The 22,849-nt window shown below is 36.7% G+C and overlaps 2 protein-coding genes across 2 annotated transcripts in view; both read left to right on the plus strand.

Moving 5' to 3' along the window:
- LOC136237945 (uncharacterized) overlaps positions 1–22,849 on the plus strand; it is a 168,816-nt gene that overhangs the window by 102,918 nt on the left and 43,049 nt on the right. The window contains exons 11-12 of the mRNA XM_066028232.1: positions 17,658–18,428; positions 19,297–19,599. Of these exons, the coding sequence (XP_065884304.1) occupies positions 17,658–18,428; positions 19,297–19,599 (1,074 nt within the window). The remainder of the gene's footprint in view (positions 1–17,657; positions 18,429–19,296; positions 19,600–22,849) is intronic.
- Positions 1,442–4,992, plus strand: LOC136239499 (uncharacterized). Its single transcript, XM_066030241.1, has 2 exons — positions 1,442–2,146; positions 2,199–4,992. Exon 2 carries the CDS (start codon positions 2,967–2,969, stop codon positions 4,773–4,775), a length of 1,809 nt encoding a protein of 602 aa, XP_065886313.1. The 5' UTR covers positions 1,442–2,146; positions 2,199–2,966; the 3' UTR covers positions 4,776–4,992.

Genomic DNA, 22,849 nt, shown 5'->3' on the forward strand with positions numbered 1-22,849 from the left:
TATAATTGTAATAAAAACCAAACACATTGTAATTACATTATGTTTACATGTTTACAACAAAACTTCCCAGTTGTGTACACAACCATAGCCAGAACAATTTATTTGGGTAGGGATGAGTATTTAACAGGCTTGACAATAGCAGGGTGAAGTGAAATTTGTAACACTGCTGCTGCTATCATGTACATAGCAGTCAATTAACAAAACAATAGTAAGACAGTACTACAAACTGTAAGCAATCATAACTGTTATTGTATGGGGCACACCCTCTGTCACCTTGAAGGATTTCATTATTCCTGGTAGTGTACAAGGCTAGTTTTGGTTGTTTTATGCCACTATAGGGCATACCTGCATTTCAAGCTGTCACAAATATACCACCTCAATGTGAAAGCTTACCTACATGGAAGATTAATACTGGTGAGCCTTCATTTCTCATATGCAAGCTGCTTTTAGCACAAAACATTTTGCCACTTGGGCAAAAGGACACACACATTATTTTCCATAAAGCAGTTACAGTAATCAGATTTATGCCTCATAGCCAGCTGTTGGGAAGTTAAAATGCAGCAAGGCTTGTTAGCCTATATATAGCAGATCCAGGGGCGTAGCTAGACGTTTAGTGACAGTAGGGCCTAGGTGGGGCACACCTTCGCATCAGGTCCTCCCATGCAATATAAATACACGACATACGAGTCCATCTCACTGTGGACTCTTACACATCTATATAGAAATCTTATTAAAGTGCATGGTTGTGCCTAGCTAGCTAAATATACTGCTTCACTGCTGTTTCTGAAACTGATTACCTACGCTATTGCTCGATCAGCATGAAATTTTACCTAATTTCTTCTTCTACAACTCTCACGGATTAACTCTTGATCCAAATCATCAGCTAGCAACATGTCACACATCAGCACTGCAGTGTTGGAGATCCGCTAAACCACAGCGGGCATTAAAAGGAATGTGTAGTAGCATGTGCCTCATCATCTTGACAATCTCCTTAGTATCATAGGTCTAATCTCCAATCACTATCAGCTCACTATTTACAACCTTTTTGCAGTGAGCATTAAAAGGAATACTTCATTTATTAAACCTCTTGCACGTCTTCTATCAAGAACACCTCACTCAACACCTGTCATAGAATAGTATATTATCACCGACTTGATATAATCACGATGCGTACAACCTCATTTTACTGACACCTTCCTTCCAACTCACACATTTGAACTCGCAATCACGTGATAGTGGGCATTTAATGGAATTTTAATTTTCTTTGTCTGCTGATGTTAGTAAGGCCACACAAAGTTAATTATATGTTTCTGGTCCCCGTGTGGGTCATAATTTTTTCACTAGTGGTATTTATAAATATTTATCTAAATACGAAATTAATTCAGGAAATACGATTTATTTGTGGAATTCATTAATTACGTATGTACACGTGCACACACTATTATCTTTTTAACAACAAGAAATGATTTTAATATCCGCTTAAGTTTGCGCTGGGGCGAAAGTGCTAAGGAATTGGGGAATACTACCAGTTAACGGAGAGTGTCTAATCAGTGAACTGTTTCATGGCCTATGCACTGGACAGATCGAGTCGGCTGATGGATTTCGACTGCCGGATGAGTTTGCAAATTCTCCGTTATTGTGTTCCGTTGCCCAATCCCAAAACGGTCAATTCCAATCGATCTCACTGTCAATAAAAGTACTCGATGCTGTCGAGTTCGGAAAGTACTTCAAGTTTCTGTTACAAGGACAATGCACCATGGTGAAAAGCAGCAGCAGAAACGTGTTTACTGTTTTAATGGAGGAAGCAGGGAAACTTGTTTGGCCAGACAAAATCGAGATTATTCGCAAGAACAATAAGCAGAAGCTACATAATGACCTTATTGATTTGCTGCAACAAAAGGAACTAGGCTGGATGAAAGAAAATGTACTGTCAGAAGGTAAACCATTTGTGACACAGCTGGTTGACATTCTATGGCAGTTGGATGGTCATCATGACAAACTTGCTGCACAATCTTGTCCGATTCCTGATTTATTTTCCGTCTATCAAAACTATAACGTACCAGAGAATTATAAACGAAAGAGGCCCAACCTAAAGCGAGAATTGGTATCTACCATGGCACAGACTCTTTTCAATATTCTACAGCAGGTATTCAAGGTGTATTGCTAGTGTTACTTTGATTGCTTGAATGTTTTTATAGAAGTGGCTACCAAAGTTGAAGTGGGAGGAGTGGAAGAAGAAGCTTGAACAGTTGGCAGAATCACTTCACAAGTATTCCAAATATTTGGAGGCACAAAATGAAAAGGTACTAACTTTACAGCATGATACTGCCCCTGCTCGTAATATCAGTGATTCATTGTCACTGTTTACATTGCCAGTACAAGATTTACAGAGTTCATTGGTAATTGGTACATTGCTTCCCATTTATAATGCTTTAAAAGACAAGGAGTATTTTGAGCCTTTGCTTATAAATGATTTTATGCCTTCGCCAGCTAGAGATCACTACCATTTCATTCAAATGTTAAAAGAAAATGGTTGCCAACTCAATTCTGTTATGTTTACATTTAGTACTGGAAATAACAAGGGAAACTATCACTTTCTGTGGTTGACTGACTTAGATGCTGATGGAGATCATATTCAGTCTAGGAATGCAGGTGTAGTCCAAAAGCTTACTGAGGATATGCCAAAATTTCATTCATGTGCCATGCGTCAAAAGTTTGTTAGCTTGTTTGGTAGGATGGCCAATGTTCAGCCAGTTTATTTGCGTGAAATGTACCACTAGCTTACTGGGGACTGTTCTGTAGCTTCTTGTGAAACTGAGAGCCATGTCAATGAACGAGTGAAGCATGCACTTGAATTGGAAGATATTGATGCTGTGGTTGATCTTAGGCACCACAACAAAGGGCAGCCATGTAAGTATGATAAGTTTTGGGAAGCGTGTGAGTGCTATATCCATAGCAACATAGAGATGGCTGTAGATGATAGGAGACATGATCGCATAGACCATTTGGCTGTAGCCTTGTCAGTTCCAGATCTACTGTGTGAAGTTAGCAAAAGAGTAGAGCCAGGTGCTCCAATACCATCAGTCCAGTGGCTTAGGTTGCAATTTTGGCCTAAAACACCATCAGCAAAGGTAGCTTTACAGTACACAGGTAGATTGAAGCTAAAGTACATGGTACAAAAGCGCCAAATGTGTAAGTATCATGAAGATGCACACTATGCATCTGCTTTGTTTCACTACCAGAAGGAGATGGCTATTAAGTACAGAAATTATACCACGTTTGTATCACTTGATGATAAACATAAAGTGCCATTAGGTGAGCCAGGGTATCCAGTGGCTAGTGTGGAACGTGGTAAGAAAGTCCTTGTGTCCGTTGAAAAATCATTCATAGTTGGTGACCATGACTTTACTCGTAGTTCGCTCACTCCAAGTGTGGCTTTAGTCATAGATGTTCCCCAGTCAATAGATGGATCATTTTACCATGGAAAGGTATGTGTTGGGATAAAAGACAGTGTATTTGAAGCTTCTTCTCCTTACCGTCATGGCACTGAGTTAAGTGCTCTATTGTCTCGACAAAGTAACAACAATCCCATGATGTTTATTTACACAGACGGTGGGCCTGATCACCGTGTCAACTACCTTTCAGTGCAGTTGACATTTATATGCTTGTTTTTTATTCATGATTTGGATTACCTAGTTGCAGTTCACACGCCACTGTACAACTCCTGGAAAAATCCAGCCGAACGGGTGATGTCGGAACTGAACTTAGCTCTACAAGCAGTTGGCATGATGAGGGAGAAGTTAGCAACGGCTGGACTTGAGAAGGTTTTAGAAGGTTGTAATTCAATGAAGAATATTTGTGTTGCTGCTAAAAACCATCCTGGGTTTCAAGATGAGTTCACAGACAGTGTACAGCCACCCATATTGTTGCTCTCTTCACTCTTCCAGAGATTGAAATTGAAAAACGAACCATTTTCCCTGTTTCCATCTTCGTCATCTTCAGAAGTAGAGTCGTTTCTGAACACAATAAAGCAAATTGAACCAGATATACAACCCACTAAATGTACAAAAGCTTCCGAACTTGCCACTTTTCCAAAGTTGAAAGATTTTTTTGAACTTTGTTGCCTCAAAAGACATTACATGTTCTCAATCAAGAAATGTGGTGCTTCAGACTGCTGCATCTACAAAAAGCCTCGTCTACCTAAAGAAGTATTTGATACCATCAGCCATCTACCTGACCCAGTGAAAAATGGAGACATTTACAAACCATTTTCAGATGTGTATGGTACCATCACGACTGAAGAAGATCGACCATCCTTGCAGTCCTGTGCAGAGAAAGGAAACTCTGGGATACCTTTTAATCCATCTGGCCAATTTGCTAGGAATGTGGGAAAATTTGTTGAATGTTCAGAGTGTAGTAAACCCAGAGTATTGTATTCAGCTCGCAAACTACAATGTAGAGACCAACAAAGGTTAGATTTTGTTTTAAGCGACACTTCCTTCTCTTGTGGCACTGTTCTGCAGGATTTTATCACAGATGATATTGGTGATGACCACATTTTAAGGCATTTTTTTGTGCGAAAAAACATTTCTTGCAACTCACGGATAGAAACCCCTTTCTACTCTTGTAATTGTTTTGGAAATGTTTGTATTCATTGTGGAACAAGTGAAGATCTAATTGAAACTCCTGGGTATTATCCTCATTGTGAGTCATACAAATGTGATTCCACCAAGGTAGCGGTATTGAAACGCAAACGTAAACTTATTGACATTTGAAGATCTACATGGTCTATATGCATTCTTATACTGTAGCATTTAATTGTTGAACATGTGCGTGCATAAATAGCTATTGTACATCCACTTTTTGAGTTTTATATTCTTTGAACATCTTGCTTTGTATGTCTCATTCTTGTATTCTTTTCCCTGTAATGATACAAAAACATATTGTATTTTATAAATATTAACATTTGTACCCAATTCAATTGTTACAAAAAAAAAAAAAAAGCCTGGTCACCTGGTGATTTTTTTTGCCCAAGTTGGAACAGAAACATAAAATTAACTTTGTGTGGCCTAATAGCAGAATAACAAGAAATTGTATCTGCAGCGATGATTTTCATAAAAAATCTGCATGGTAGTGTTGTGAAAAATCGTCGCGCGTCGAATCACGTGACTTGCAACATTTACTGACGGTGGGGCGTGGAAAGCTGATGGTGGGGCACAGGCCCCAGTGGGCCCCAGTGTAGCTACGCCACTGAGCAGATCACTCTAATAAAACACTCTCAGAATATGTACAATTTCAACATGATTTTACTGGTATTGTGCATTTCACAATGCGTTATCCTGAAACGTATACTTCTACAGAGATCCTGTTTCTGGGATTACCAGATCCTTTGTGCACTATTTTGGGTTAGTTATCCAACCCATTAAAGCTTTTCTAGTAAGAAATCAAGCCCAATGAAACTATTCTAGTAAGAAAAGATGAGTTAAGTGAATCTTGAAGTTGGTAGTAGTATTTTTGAAATTCTGCATTGCAGATATGATAGTCAGCGAAGGCACTTGGGTGTTTTTGAGAATGGCATAATGTATTTCGCGGACTGGACTCACAGACTGAGCTGGAAACAGCTTTTTAACAATAATCCAAGAATCATCTATCTTTTGTAATGCTGGGCACACCATTATCAAGCTACAACTGCTGGTACTGCTTTTCCCCTTAAATCACGAAGGTCGTACATGCCCTAAATTTTTAGAGTATTTACAAAATGCATAACAGTGGTTGAACCATAGCTTTGTAGTGGCATGCTATTCCTACACAGTTTACCCATAATTTACAATGAATACACAACTGCAGATTAATATAAACTTACTGATTTGATATAGTGTAGGTGGGTGGCACAAGACTCGGCAATACAATGTGGCTATGACACTAAGAATACTTAGCTACTAAGTACTGGAGCAACAAAGGAATGAATCTATGTCACAACGATAGCCTCATCACTGCTAGTACATGTGAATACACATGCTTTGTAAATATTCTAATAAATTAGTGCACACATGACCTTCCTGACTCATGATGGAGAGCAGTACCAACAATTGTAGCTCAATAATGGTGTGCCCAGCATTTCAAGAGATAGATAATACTTGATTATTGTTAAAAGCTGTTTCCAGCTCAGTCCTTGAATCCGGTCTGCGAGGCCAGTCTGTGAATCCAGTTCGCAAAATACATTAGGCCTTTGAGAATGAAATTATGTGCATTTACATATATGCATGTAGGCATAAACAAGAAGGTTGTTGTGTTTATTCTCATCAGAAAAACCAGTACAGACAGCCTCAAAAAGCAAGAATATTTATAATAATCACAAGTACATGAAAAATTTTGGAATTTTCAACTAGGGACTATAGCACATCGATAAAAAGTACTGAAACAAGTTGGAGTAGTCCATGATATTAAATCACTGTAAAACAATAGGAAGTGTTATATCCCTACTGTGCTCAAGATACCATACCAGAAATGCACAGTGGGGATATAACACTTCTTATTGTTTTACAGTGATTTAATATCATGGACTACTCCAACTTATTTCAGTACTTTTTATCGATGTGCTATGGTCCCTACTCTGGTTGAAAATTCCAAATTTTTTTGTGTACTTGTTTGTTAACTTTTTTTTGTAAGTAATTTATTATGACTGGTGAACCCAAGCATACCGCATCTGAAAAGACACCGTGCGCCCCAGCTATATCAATTATCGTCTGAAAAGTGAAGTATCCATTACGCTTCGTTGTCAGCTATGTTCAACCCGTTACACAGCATTTTGAATCAAGAACTGTTCGAATAGCACCTCTACAATCCACGCATACCAAAAGAAATCGTGCCGCGCGCCCCAATCATATTAATTGTCGTCTGAAAAGTGAAGTATCTATTACACTTTGCTGTAGGCTATGTTCAACCCGTTACACAGCAGTACGAGTCAAGAACTGTTTGAAAAGCACCTCTGCAATCAAAATAGCCACAATGAAAAATACGGACGATTTCCGTTTCGAAGGGAAGCCATCATGTGCTCGTGCCAAATCGACTCCTTCCCCTGTCAGCAAAGATGAATGGGACACAAAGGAGGACACTGGTAAGTCCATGAAGAATGCATTGTACGTACTGCGGTATGCCAAAAGGCACCTGTTGGGCTGATGCGATGTCGAACAGTGAAAAAATCAAACCCGTAGCCTTAGCCGTTATCGAGTTACGCTTGTCTGAAGACATCAGTCAGTCAGTTACTCAGTCAGTAGAAAATTTCGTTGAATAAAAAATTTTTAAAATTCCGTAGCAACTTATTGAAAGTGTTTCGAGTTGGTCTGAAAGCTTGTTTGGGCTTAGTTTTACCTCACCAATACTGCCTCATCGTCATAAGGGAAAATTGAGGCTGGTTTTTGGGTGATATTATTTCGTGGGCCACGCCTACTCCTTTGTGGTCCCTACTATACATTAACAACTTTGTTTGTAGCTATCTGGCTTTATATCGGTTGTTTATATTGGTTTTCAGCTTTGTTATGCTGTGATTACTTTTGCAGTTTTTCATGAAAACATTAAAAATATTACTAATTAAGTTCATAAAATCTATAGCAATTATTTTGAAATGTGGCTATATAAATAGTGTAGCATACATGTAATGCTATGCTGTGGTCCCTCAGCCATCAATAACTAAATATTCCATTTCTGAACAGCAGAATTGACTGTTATTACTATAGTATCCACCCCAAAAACACCTTCGCTGTAAAAAAAGGCATGTCCAAGAAGCTACAAGTACCTGTAATCCAATGTAACAACAGTTCAGTTGTAGAGAAAGACTTCATGAAAGTAAAAATAACTGGTAACTTAAAGAGCTGATATCTGCAGTAGCCAAGAATCAATTTTAATCCAACTAACTATATAATTACCAAAGTTTTTAATCCATGCAAGAATACTTTGGCTGTAAACAAGTGCACCCATGAAAGTAACTGGCAATTGAAATAGCAAATAGCTGATATCTGAAGTGGTCATGGATGAATGTCGATATACAACTAATTTAAATTAATAAAAGGTTTAACATTGAACCTTTGTCTTTCAGCTGCGTTCTACATCACTCTTGCTACATCTTAAATTGGTTTCTTTTAACTCATTTGGCTGGTAATTTGGCTGCCTTTTTTTGCTCTATACACTGACTATTAAAAAGGCAGCCATATTACCAGCCAATTAGAGTTAAAAGTAATCAATTTAGGATGCAGCAAGAGTGAATGTAAACTTTTTGTTAATTTCAATTAGTTGTATATTGACATTCATTCTTGGCCGCTTCAGATATCAGCTATTTCAAATTGCCAGTTATTTTTACTTTCATGACGTCTTATTCTACAACTGAGCTGTTGTTACATCGGGTTACATGCTAGTACTTTTAGCTTCTTAAACACACCTTTTTTTACAGCGAATGTGTTTTGGGGGTGGATATCACTCATTTTTGTCAGTCAGTGATAGTCTCACTGTGGGAACAACATTAAATGTTTGGAAAGTAATTTTAGGGAAATGAGCAATTAAAATGTATAATATTATCTTGGAGAGTCAAACATGCACCTATTGATTACTGTCATCTTGTTTAACAGTGTTATAAAAAGGCGTATACATTACTGACTGTTTACACTGTAAGTTCAGAAGTCTGAATTTACACTGTAGACTAGATGGGCTGTTCTGTTATAGATCCATCTAGTTACTGTGGCACCCAGTTGCCAGCTTAAAAGATGCCTGCCACAGATATGAGATATCGTAAAATAGTAAATGAATGTCATGCACCTACAGTTACTACATGGCTAGCTATGCATATTTGTTTATGTATAGCTGAATTCACAATACACACAATTATTTATTGCACAAGCACTGATAGATGTTGGTACAATGCAATGCTTACGAGCATGCAGCTACAGTGATCTCACTTAGTTAACTGCAGCTACAGTGATCTCACTTAGTTAACTGCAGCTACACGTAAGTCTCAGATCATATTTAACAAGTGTTGTGTGTTAAACCACTGTAGGGAAACACCATCCTCATCTCAATAACTGCATCTCATACTGAGCTGCTACACTAGAAGAGTATGAAACAAACCTGTGTACATTACATACTAAAAATGTTAGCATATCACCTGTATACCTGTGAGCATACCGTGACACAACAATGGTGACATCATATCCACAGTGGCTTGGGGATAAGCACCTCTTATCTGAAGCATTTATAAATAGGCACTTGCAAGAGCAAGCATGGTCTGGGATGAGAGAAATGCTTGAAGGAGTAAGGGCTTAGAGACTGAAGGGTCATGAAGAAACTAGTTGACTAAACTGTGCATGAACTGATATAGTAATACACTGAGTTTTAGTATTCGATATAAGTGCAACAAGATATTACTATTCAAGCAAGATTAACCTCACACATGTGCTGGGATTAAAAATGAAGATTAGGGGGAGTGGTCTAGGTACAAGACTGGGGAGAAAGGAAGGGGGGCAATAATTAAAGATCCACTTGTTAATCTTTATGCACACATGTACAGCATCTAGGAGGTCTGCTGTATCTTAGACTCTAAGGTGGAAAATGACATGCCACTCCAGAATTTTTGGATTTTAGATTCATTGTTTCAGATTGCTTCTGGTGCATTCTAAGGTACCTGAGAATACATATTATAACATGCATGCCAATTTTTGTATTTTAGACTCTTAGATTGCATGTGTTTCATTCTCAGGTACATGAGAATACAATGCCACTCCAGGAAACTTTTGCATTTTAGACTCCCGTAGGTGGCTTCTAGTGCATTCTCAGGGTTAGTATTTTGTCTAAGGTATGTATTTTAGAATATTTAAGCATGGCTTTGTATATAAATGAATGGGCTTCACTTACATATGTGAACTTTTCGATTGTCTGAGCACACTCAAGGCTTGATGAGTTTGGATAATAGAGGGACTTTGAAAGTACATTCCTATGTTTAAATTCTACAAAATTCAGGGGTTCTATAAATCGGTGCACATGCCTGTGAGTTTAACCAACCACGCCTCCACTGGGTGTATCATGACCTTACCCTTGAAGTATGTTATAAGTCAAGTTAGTTTCCACTTGGTATCCATAAATGATGTACTAATGTTTATCTAGTAGAAAGTTATGGGTATTTTAAAATTTGGCCATTTATGAATGCAGGCACCATAAGTTATGAAAAAAGTTGCAGCCCCCCACCCCAAAAAGCTAGGGTGAATAAAGATACAAAATCAAAGGTGGCGGTCAAGAAGTGACTGCACTGATGTTCAACTTTGAAGCTTTGGTCTTTTCTTTACTACAGGAAGAATTTGTCATGTGTATCTGGCTACATACTTTGAAACTTATTTTTGTACATATATTGTTTTGCAACTCTCTAGGGGGTGACTTGTTGGTGACTTGTTTACAGCTGATTTCTGTACATAGTAACTTGTAATGTATAGTTGAACTCTATAGAGGTGTAACTGTAACAGAAATTTATAGTCTTATTTTATGCAAATAATTGGTAATAACTTTTGATCAAATTTCTACTTCACTTAGTACTGAGATTTGCTTTGATAAGTTCTTCAAGTGTGCCAAGTTTCAGCTTAATTAGAGTGTGCATTTGTGTTTTATGGCAAAGTTTGTAAAAAAGTAGAAGAAAAAGTTTAATGAATAAAATAGCTGAAACTTTTGCCACTCACATTTCCGAAATGGCTGGGGTGACTTTCTTCGAATTTGTCTAATTGGGTATGTGGACTCCCCTACCTGGCATACATCTATAAAACAAAAAAGCTTCCAATCAGTTAACCCTCAGAATTAATAACTTACGCACTGAGTACAATTTTAACAGCTTGTTTGTGTATTTATTAATGCAGTGCACTTACTCTGAAGTCCTCACGCCACAGGATTCTGGTTACTGGGGTAAATAGATTCCTCACAGATTATTATGTGAGAGTTACAAATGGAAGATGTATAGTCATAAAAGAAGACTAATTTGTTAGTTCCTCAAGTTGTAAATCGTCTAGCATTAAGAAGGAATGGAAGAAGACAATCTGTAACACTGGTAACAGTTTCAAGCTACTGTTTGAGGACACAGCATAGTAGTCATGCATTTCTTTACACATGCACATTGGACATGACATTGAAAACTCGAAACAGGACCTAATGTGAATTGCTCCATGAGTTAACACCGTAGAACAGTATTGGAAGTACTATTATATACTAGTTTGTTAAAGATAGGATCGTGCTTACAGCTGATTTTACTGTTTCGTGATTTTACTGTTGTAAATAAAACATCTCAATCGAGTTCCTAAGTCCATAGGGAGCGTTTTGATAAATAGTTACTAAGTAAATATCTGTTTAGGTTGGCTAATACAGCTCCACGTTCAGTCTACAATATGATCCACTGGAAAACCCTATGATTAGAGGGTTGAGGGATCATAGAGCTACATATGTATGAATATTGCATTTTCTGTCTGTGTGTATACGTGGTGTGTAGGCTTCTCAGGCTGCACAACAGTAGTGTCTTGATCAAGCCTTCCTGCAGTGTGAAGTTCACTGCAAAGAACGCTAATGGTATAACATTCAACTCTGGTTGTATTACATTTATTTATGTATTCCAAGAAATTTAATAGCTTATTAGGTATTTGTGGGTGTCACATGATGTGGCTTGTGGGTGCATATGCAGCTACTGACCTCAGCATACAGCTTTATAGTATCAACCAGCTTTAGGAAAACTGAGGCTAGGTTAGGGTGATATGGTTGGACTGGAAAACCCAAACCATAATTATCCCTATTAACAGTACCTCTGAACTTAATGTTACTGTACTAGCCACAGCAGATTTTAATCAATACCAACCATAGCAAAACAGGTGATTATTAACCTCTCACAATCACTGACCCAATTATTGGCATAATTATAACTTTGTCACTTTTGTTGTGGTGTGATTCATTATTTTGACCAGCTGAGCAAAACCCAGCTATTTTTGCAAAATTCTATCTTGCTATAAAAACATATTGAAGTAAAATGGGTAAAATATGTGTGCTGCATAATAAATTTGTTTTAATCACTTCAGCATGTGCTGAAACAAAGCTCAAATCGATTTTCCTGTTCATGGGAAGTGAGAATATCTTTGTTTCGTATTTTTACATCATACAGTACATGAGTTATGGGCACTTACTTACAGTGCTGTAGAAATAAAGTTTATCATTGTCATTTCATTGTTGAAATGGCCTTCTTCTTTTGTCCACACAGAGACGTACAGGGAAAACACTATACCTTGATTGATGTGCCGGTTTATGGTGAACAGACTGAGCCAAACCCTATCTGGTAGCTTGTCTAAGTCATGATTAAATAAGCACCTGTAATTTATTTGCTATGTTGTCGCTGTGCAAATCAAGTTTATACCTGTTCCAACTGTTTAGCCTATAAGACTATTCATCACAAAAGACAGAAACTTTGGCTGTCCACTCCTTTGTTACTATAGATAACAGTAAAATAAAATTCGAGGAATATGCGAAAATGGCCGGTTTTTGCTTAGCAGGTCATACTTTGGCATTCACTTACATTTGCCATAGTGAATACTTGAAATTACATTCTATACCCATTTTATTTATTTACACCATAGATCAACAACCATATGCATTGAAACAGCTGTTAATGCAGTTATCATTATCAACATCAAAAATTGGAGTGGCTGTTGTTGTTTCAAATGATTATGACAACAACAAATCTGGACTGCTTAAACTCAGTGGAACCCACAGAGATGCTGAAAAAATGCTTGTAACATTTGCCAAGCTAGGATATGCAGTTTGTCACTGTAAAAATATGAGAAGGAATGAGTTGACTGACATTGTTAAACGCATTGCAGCTTTACTATCATCTCTTTCTTGTATGAAATTAGTGTTTGTATTTTCTGGTTATGGAGCACCTGGTAAGAGGCAACATCGTTATTATCATTATAGAGAAGATAACAGTGCACATTTACAACTGTATACACAAGATGGAGAGGACATGATTAGTGGAGCAGAAATTGTAGACGTTTTTACTTCTTTCAAGCATCCGAAATTGTTTTTTTAAAATTTATGTCAAAACTCAGTGTTAAGAGATTTAGAGCCATCAAGACTTACACCTAAAATATTGTTGAGTCCTGGTTCTCAACCTAAAACAGACAACATTCTGTTTGCTTGTTCATACAAAGAACTACATTCTGGTAGTTTGTGGATAGATCTCCTAGCAGACAAGATTCGTACAGAAAGTAAAGATGTTACAATGCTTTTAAATGATGTCAATGATAGAATGAAGAAACTGTACAGTTCTCTTCCTTCATTTGAAGCTCCACAGTTTGTTAACAAGTTGACAGAGACTGTAAACATTTTGGCTGATTCATTTCCAAGTAATTTGATAGGTAATATTTATGATGATTGTTACATCAAAATGATCCAGATGTGAATGACTGTACATAAATGCTAAATATTTATTTGAAAGCTGCATACATTTCTTTACCAGATAACTTTTTTATACCATCTGTGCTATACAAGTCCTAAAACCAACTGTAACTAGCTTTGAATCTCTCTTATTTTTATCAAATATCAAGTGTACAAATTATTTTTACTATTCTATAGGTGCAATACAATTGAAGATTATTGGTGATGATTTGCAAAATTAATTATTTTTGTTCAAAATTGTTTTGTTGAATGTTCTATTCCAGTACATGAACATGACTTATTGTTCTGATAGAGCACTTTGTTTTAATCTGACCATCTTCTTAGCTTTCATTACATAACTCCTACATATTTTACTGGATTTCAATTTCACTTATGTAAATAAGTGATAGATTGTTAAGGTGTGCAGATTTCTTGTAGTTGGTCCATTAGGTACATGGTAATAATTTTTACTCAGCACCTCATTAAATTTGTACAAATCATAGTGATCACAATTGATGTATATATGTTTTAAAATTACATAGCAATTGTAGCATTTTTTCAGTATGACAATGTGAAAAAACCAAAGAAAAGAAAGGATTTGCAAATGTAGGTGGTCGAGCTGGGAAAGAGTCTTACCTTAATGAAGTTTTCTCTGTCACATTTGCATGATTCTTGTACTAACTCTTTACCTATTCTGCAGACCATTATAATTTATTATGCCTTACTTGTATGCATTCTAATGTCTATTTGTCCAAGCATATGTATAAACTCTATCAGTGCAAATGACAGGTTACAAGCTAGCGTATATATTGGTTTTATGGTATTGTGTTTGTATTCATACAGAAAGGAGCAGTACAACAGTGAAGTTTCAACATCATATAATGCAGCCATTGTGGCCAGAAGTGTCAATAGATGCATCAGTAATGTCACAATCAACTATAGCAAACTCATCGACTACTAAACTACAGAAATACTGCCAAAAACATCAACTTAGTGATCCCGACTACACTGTACTACCAACAGAAGATGGTGGTGGATTTTACTGTACAGTCACCATAGCAGAGACACCATACACTGGAGCTATTAGACTTGTTGAAGAAGAGGCAAAGGAAAGTGCTACTGAAGTGGCTGTTCAAATGCTTATAAGTGAGTCTTAAATCATGATATATGGTAGTGTGTTGTGTGGCCAAGAAACTGGAGTGCCGCACCATGCATACATCAACAGGAAGAAGAAGAATATACTTTTTATGCATGCATTATTCCGTAGTCCCTTCTTCAAAGCACATACGTACCCAACAGGTAGGGCAGGCCACACTAATAATTATGATGGATTTTGCTATAGTAAAATTACCATTTTTAAATTTATTTCTTTTTCTTAAAGATGTTTCTTCTTTTAGTACATTTAGTTACTGTAAATTTCTTATAAATCATAAACATGTAACTTGATTTCCTTGAAAGTTGGCACAGGTAAACGGTGTATAAAGATGAATTCATGAAAAGCAGTTTTTAGAAAGATCAACCATCATAGGAGTGCCCTTTGGTGGTTTGAAAAAGAATCAAAGTAAACATTATGTATATACTGTATAAAGAGAAACCAAACTTGTGAAATGATTGGAAAGTCCTTTCAGGAATAAGATTAAAAGCCACTGAGTGAGACTGTGCAATACCCATAATTAAACTTTTTTTTTTTTTAAATTGTTAATTTAAAAATGAAGTAGGGATCTATATAATAAAAAGTAGTGAAACAAGAGATGAATGATGGTATTACAGCATAGCTCGGTGGGAAAGTCCCTCCTTTGACATTGAGCAAAATTATAGCTAATGTACCAAAGTAGGGACTTTCCCATCGAGCTATGCTGTGATACCACCATTCATCTCTTGTTTCACTACCTTTTATTGCAAAGATCCCAGCTTCATTTTTAAATTAACCATTTTTTAAAATACTAGTTTGTTTAGTTTTTTTTGTTGTAGCACAGCTAGTTATGGTGTAACTAGCACAGCTAGTTACGGTGTAACTTATGAACTAGTAAGTTCCTGTACGGCTTATTAAAGTACGTACTGTGCCAATGTTGGAAGCACATAAGCCCGTAATAGCGTGCACCTTTGATCCAGGGGCAGATCCAGGTGGGTTCAAAGGGTTCCATGGAACCCCCTTTTTGAAAGTCTCTCACTCGAGATACTCTAATAGAGCCACAGTATTCTATAGAGGAGCAGTGTACCAAGTCATCTATGTAGCTATAAATAAACCTAGCTGGTGAGGGGCAGCTGTAGTCAGCAGGTAATGACCTTTTTTTTTTGGTCTTTGACTCACAACTAGGCTGAAATTGTAATTCCAGAGTGGGACCCCCAAAGTCTGGATCCACCCCTGTGATCGTAGTAGCAGTGGTGCTCAGATCTATGACCTGTCTCAGTATGATGGTCTGGTTTCTATTCACCTGGGCTGGAAGTTGTTCAAACGAACAGGCCCTTTCAGTTGTCTGGAACTTAGTCTCGACTAACAGGATGAAGTAATACAAATTCCACTCGAGTACTATCCAATCACTCTCCTCATCATTCACCTGATCTTGCCATTTGGCACTGAGTGGCTGAGTCAGTGTGTTCAGAGGAACAAGCCGTTGAGTATCAGTCCATCTATTAAGTAACAAATCTCTTTGTCGATTGCAGTCCAGGCATTGGCAAAAGTAGAAGTGACAACTCAGCAGCCCATGCAGCCTTCATGTGCAACACTTGAAATTATAAGCGCCCGGCTCTCTCAGCAGCATAGGCGCTTTCTGAAATAATTTGTGTTGTCTGCAGAGAAAAGTGTTGATAAGAAACATTAGCGCCTCGGTATGGTTTCAGTACTTGAAGTAGAAGACAACCAACCTGATTGAAGATAAAAGGAAAGACAAGGTGCACAGGGCGTACACTCATCGGAACCCCAAAAAGCACATCCCACGGGTGAGTTTGTTGTTGTGACATAAAATGGTGACCACGCACTGCTTCGTTTGGGCTCTAGGCTTGCAACTGTGGTCAGTGAGTGAGTGAGTGAGTGAGACAAAATTTCAAGTTTTGGCGATTTAAAAAAAAATCCTATTTCCAGTTACTGGTAAGTGTTTCCTTGTTTTTAATGCTGTATTTCATGTTAGATGGACTAATATTATTCTGTAAAGGTGATTTTCATGGCGTAAGATGTCTCTAGGATGATTTTAAAGGTGGCATTTTAGGCGGCTTGTGTCATTTTTGGGGGGATCCCTACTTAAACAGCACTACCGTATTGTTTTATTTGTGTATTACGTACTTATACCTGTACTAACATCTTGTGATAGTACTTATTTTACATGTATTGTTGGTGTTGTTATTTAAAAGAATGCACAATAATATCCGGCTGTGTACTTGAACTGCCATGCATGCATCTTGTACTGGATGTGTTTGTACAACTGCTTCTAACACAACTATATCCTTAATTAGTTTCTTCTTCATTATATGCTGTCTTGTCTGTGAAGCTGCTCAAGTTTTTTTTTACAAAACCATTATTACTGTGATGTAACGTTTTAAGTTATTTTTTGTATACAGTGTGTTTTATTGGAATTGCATACCTTATTATTCTGTTCTCTCAGTATCTAATCGTAGTGGGTTTATGTTCGTATTTGTATGGTTCTTAGCTTTTCCTTTGTAACTGTTTCGTGTATGTATAGTACCTGTTTTGTATTGTGTATAGGTGTTACCTCTACAAGCCTAGCCTTTTGTAGTCACATTGTCATTGTTGTGACTAAACAAATCACAGTAAACAATAAAATAGTGGACATTTTGATTAACCAGCCATATAATAACAAAACCATTTAAATTGTTAAGCTAATTAAGGTCTGCAACTGCCATATTTATTGCTTCACACTGTTATACCTCCATTTTAAAATCCTTAGGTCCACATGAGTCAATGACCTTGGTAGCTTAGTGCACATTTTAATATACCTTTGATAGTAGCCTTCCACAGTGCTGTAGCTGATTATGCAGTAATACTAGTATGCTGACCCTAACTCATCTGATTATGATAAAACCAGCCAATTGTTGGTCTCTACCAATTGTCAATCCAATTGTCAGTAAATGGTGTTTATTATAAGGTGATTTTGCTGTGGTGTGATGAATGAACATTTGTTATGTACTATGTATATACGTACACCTATAGTAAACTTTGTAAATTGCATATAAGCATTGTAAATCCATTTTTATGTTTTCACTAGTTTACATAAAGGATCCATTGAAGCAACTATCAATGCAGTTATCATTATCAACATCAAAAATTGGAGTAGCTGTTGTTGTTTCAAATGATTATGACAACAACGAATCTGGAATACTTAAACTCAGTGGAACCCACAGAGATGCTGAAAAAATGCTTGCAACATTCACCAAGCTAGGATATGCAGTTTTTCACTGTAAAAATATGAGATGGAATGAGTTGACTGACATTGTTAAGCACATTGCAGATTTATTATCATCTCCTTCTTACATGAAATTTGTGTTTGTATTTTGTGGTTATGGAGCATCTGGTAAGAGACATCATCATTATTATAGAGAAGATAACAGTGCACACTTACAACTGTATACACAAGATGGAGAGAACATGATTAGTGGGGCAAAAATTGTAGACTTTGTTACTTCTTTCAAGCATCCCAAATTGTTTTTCTTTAATTTATGTCAAAACTCATTGTTAAGAGGTTTAGAGCCATCTAGACTTACACCTGAAATATTGTTGAGTCCTGGTTCTCAACCTAAAACAGACAACATTCTGGTTGCTTGTTCAATACTACCATACAAAGAACTACATTCTGGTAGTTTGTGGATAGAACTCCTAACAGACAAGATTTGTACACAAAGTAAAGATGTCACAATGCTTTTAAATGATGTCAACAATAGAATGAAGAAACTGTACAGTTCTCTTCCTTCATTTGAAGCTCCACAGCTTGTTAACAAGTTGACAGAGACTGTGAACATTTTGGCTGATTCATTTCCAGGTAATTTGATATGTAATAATTAATTATAATGATTGTTACATCAAAATGATCCTGATGTGAATGACTATACATAAATGCTAACTATTTATTTGACAGCTGCATACATGTCTTTACCAGATAACTTAGTTATACCATCTGTGCTATTAATACAAGTCCTAAAACCAACTGTAACTAGCTTTGAATCCCTCTTATTTTTATCAAATATCAAGTGTACAAATTGTTTTTACTATTCTATAGGTGCAATACAATTGAGGATTATTGGTGATGGTTTGAATGTATTTTTTCAATGTTCTCTTCCAGTACATGAACATGACTGACTGTTCTGATAGAGCACTTTGTTTTAATCTGACCATCTTCTTAGCTTTCATTATATAACTCCTACATATTTTACTGGATTTGGGTTTCACTTATGTAATAAGGTGATAGATTGTTGACGTGGGCAATTTCTTGTAGTTGGTCCAATAAGTACATGATAATAATGTTTACTCAGCACCTCATTAAATTTGTACAAATCATAGTGATCACAGTTGATTTAATACGTTTTAATATTACATAGCAATTATAGCATTTTTTCAGTATGACAATGTGAAAAAACCAAAGAAAAGAAAAGATTTGCAAATGTAGGTGGTCGAGCTAGGAAAGTGTCTTACCTTAATGAACTTTTGTCTGTCACATTTTCATGATTCTTGTACTAACTCTTTACCTATTCTGCAGACCATTATAATTTATTATGCTTTACCTGTATGCATTCTAATGTCTATTTGTCCAAGCATATGTATAAACTCTATCAGTGCAAATGGCAGGTTACAAGGTAGTGTATGTATTGGTTTTATGACTTGAAAATAGTATTGTATTTGTATTCATACAGAAAGGAGCAATCCAACAGTGAAGTTTCAACATCCTACAATGCAGCCATTGTGGCCAGAAGTGTCAATAGATACATCAGTAGTGCCACAATCAACTATAGCAAACTCATCGACTGCTAAACTACAGGAATACTGCCAAAAACATCAATTTAGTGATCCCAACTACACAGTACTACCAACAAAAGATGGTGGTGGATTTTACTGTACAGTCACCATAGCAGAGACACCATACACTGGAGCTATTAGACTTGTTGAAGAAGAGGCAAAGGAAAGTGCTATTGAAGTGGCTGTTCAAATGCTTATAAGTGAGTCTTGAATTATGATATACGGTAGTGTGTTGTGTGGCCAAGAAACTGGAGTGCCACACCATGCATACATCAACAGGAAGAAGAATATACATTTTTTATGCATGCATTATTCCGTAGTCCCTTCTTCAAAGCACATATGTGCCCAACAGGTAGGGCAGGCCACACTAATAATTATTGTGGATTTTTCTATGGTAAAATTACCATTTTTAAATTTATTTCTTTTTCTTAAAGATGTTTCTTCTTTTAGTACATTTAGTTACTGTAAATTTCTTAACATGGAACTTGATTTCCTTGAACGTTGGCACAGGTAAACGGTGTATAAAGATGGATTTACTTATCAAGTTTGCGACAATTCTCCAGTGTGTGTACATTGACCCAGAGAGAAAAAAATGCACATACATACATAGCTCTGTGATCCCTTATCTGTATGGAACATGATCCCTTATCCTTATAGAACAAAATTTATGGTAGAGGTTCCCACCTGGTAGAGCAGTCCACATACAAATTTTTCCCCAGCCATTCCTGACATACTATACAACTATATTTTTGGCCTTTGTCTTCATTTGTTTTCTAATTCTAGTTCAGCAAAGAAGAAAAAGGAAGACAGAATAATCTTCTTTGTTTTTTCGCACACTGCAACAATTGTGCTATTATGGTGTATGGTGAATATCTTATAAGAACTTTTGGAGTTGTAACCAATTATTTGCGTTAAAAACATTGAATCATTGTCATGCCTATAGAGTAAACCATATCAAGGAATGATTTGAAAAGCAGTTTGTAGAAAGATCAACCATCATAGGAGTGCCCTTTGGTGGTTTGAAAAGAATCAAAGTAAACATTATGTATATACTGTATAAAGAGAAACCAAACTTATGAAATGATTGGAAAGTCCTTTCAGGAATAAGATTAAAAGCCACTGAGTGAGACTGTGCGATACCCATAATTAAACTAGTATTTTTAAAAAAATTGTTAATTTAAAAATGAAGTAGGGATCTATATAATAAAAAGTAGTGAAACAAGAGATGAATGATGGTATTACAGCATAGCTCGGTGGGAAAGTCCCTACTTTGACATTGAGCAAAATTATAGCTAATGTACCAAAGTAGGGACTTTCCCATCGAGCTATGCTGTGATATCATCATTCATCTCTTGTTTCACTACCTTTTATTGCAAAGATCCCAACTTCATTTTTAAATTAACAATTTTTTTTAAATACTAGTTTGTTTAGTTTTTTGTTGTAGCACAGCTAGTTATGGTGTAACTTGTGAACTAGTAAGTTCCTGTACGGCTTATTAAAGTACGTACTGTGCCAAAATTGGAAGCACATAAGCCCGTAATAGCGTGTATAGCTTACCTTTGATCCAGGGGCAGATCCAGGTGGATTCAAATGGTTCCATGGAACCCCCTTTTTGAAAGTCTCTCACTTGAGATACTCTAATAGAGCAGTCACAGTATTCTATAGAGGAGCAGTGTACCAAGCCATCTATGTAGCTATAAATAAACCTAGCTGGTGAGGGCAGCTGTAGTCAGCAGGTAATGACCTTTTTTTTTGGTCTTTGACTCACAGCTAGGCTGAAATTGCAATTCCAGAGTGGAACCCCCAAAGTCTGGATCTGCCCCTGTGATCGTAGTAGCAGTGGTGCTCAGATCTATGACCCGTCTCAGTATGATGGTCTGGTTTCTATTCACCTGGGCTGGAAGTTGTTCAAACGAACAGGCCCTTTCAGTTGTCTGGAACTTAGTCTCGACTAACAGGATGAAGTAATACAATTTCCACTCGAGTACTATCCAATCACTTCCTCATCATTCACCTGATGTTGCCGTCCTTCATGTGCAACACTTGAAATTATAAGTGCCCCGCTCTCTCAGCAGCATAGGCGCTTTCTGAAATAATTTGTGTTGTCTACAGAGAAAAGTGTTGATACGAAACATTAGTGCCTCGATATGGTTTCAATACTTGAAGTGGAAGACAACCAACCTGATTGAAGATAAAAGGAAAGACAAGGCACACAGGGCGTACACTCATCGGAACCCCAAAAGGCACATCCCACAGGTGAGTTTGTTGTTGTGGTGTAAAATGGTGACCACGCACTGCTTCGTTTGGGCTCTAGGCTTGCAACTGTAGTCAGTGAGTGAGTGAGTGAGACAAAATTTCAAGTTTTGGAGATTTAAAAAAAATTCTATTTCCAGTTACTTGTAAGTGTTTTCTTGTTGTTAATGCTGTATTTCATGTTAGATGGACTAATATTATTCCGTAAAGGTGATTTTCGTGGCATAAGATGTCTCTAGGATGATTTTAAAGGTATCATTTTAGGCGGCTTGTGTCGTTTTCGGGGTGATCCCTACTTAAACAGCACTATCGTATTGTTTTATTGGTGTATTACGTACTTATACCTGTATTATACTTATATAGTTAAGTAACTAATTGAAATTGTACACATGTAATTGCACATCAGCATTATACCCCTGGAGGGTCCTGCTGATTAACAATAAATATAATAATAATATACTAAAATCTTGTGATAGTACTTATTTTACATGTATTGTTGGTGTCATTATCCAAAAGAATGCACAATAATATCCGGCTGTGTGCTTTATTGAGCTCCCATGCATGCACCTTGTACTGGATGTGTTTGTACAACTGCTTCTAACACAGCTATATCCTTAATTAGTTTCTTCTTCATTATATGCTGTCTTGTCTGTGAAGCTGCTCATGCTTTTTTGACAAAACCATTATTACTGTGATGTAATGTTTTAAGTTTTTTTTTGTATACAGTGTGTTTTATTGGAATTGCATACCTTATTATTCTGTTCTCTCAATATCTAATCGTAGTGGGTTTAAGTTCGTATTTGTATGGTTCTTAGCTTTTCCTTTGTAACTGTTTCGTGTATGTATAGTACCTGTTTTGTATTGTGTATAGGTGTTACCTCTACAAGCCTAGCCTTTTGTAGTCACATTGTCATTGTTGTGACTAAACAAATCACAGTAAACAATAAAATAGTGGACATTTTGATTAACCAGCCATATAATAACAAAACCATTTAAATTGTTAAGCTAATTAAGGTCTGCAACTGCCATATTTATTGCTTCAAACTGTTATGCCTCCATTTTAAAATCCTTAGGTCCACATTAGTCAATGACCTTGGTAGCTTAGTGCACATTTTAATATACCTTTGATAGTAGCCTTCCATAGTGCTGTAGCTGATTATGCAGTAATACTAGTATGCTGACCCCAACTCATCTGAT

Source organism: Dysidea avara, chromosome 11, assembly GCF_963678975.1.
Source record: "Dysidea avara chromosome 11, odDysAvar1.4, whole genome shotgun sequence".
NCBI classification, from domain to species: Eukaryota; Metazoa; Porifera; class Demospongiae; order Dictyoceratida; family Dysideidae; genus Dysidea; species Dysidea avara.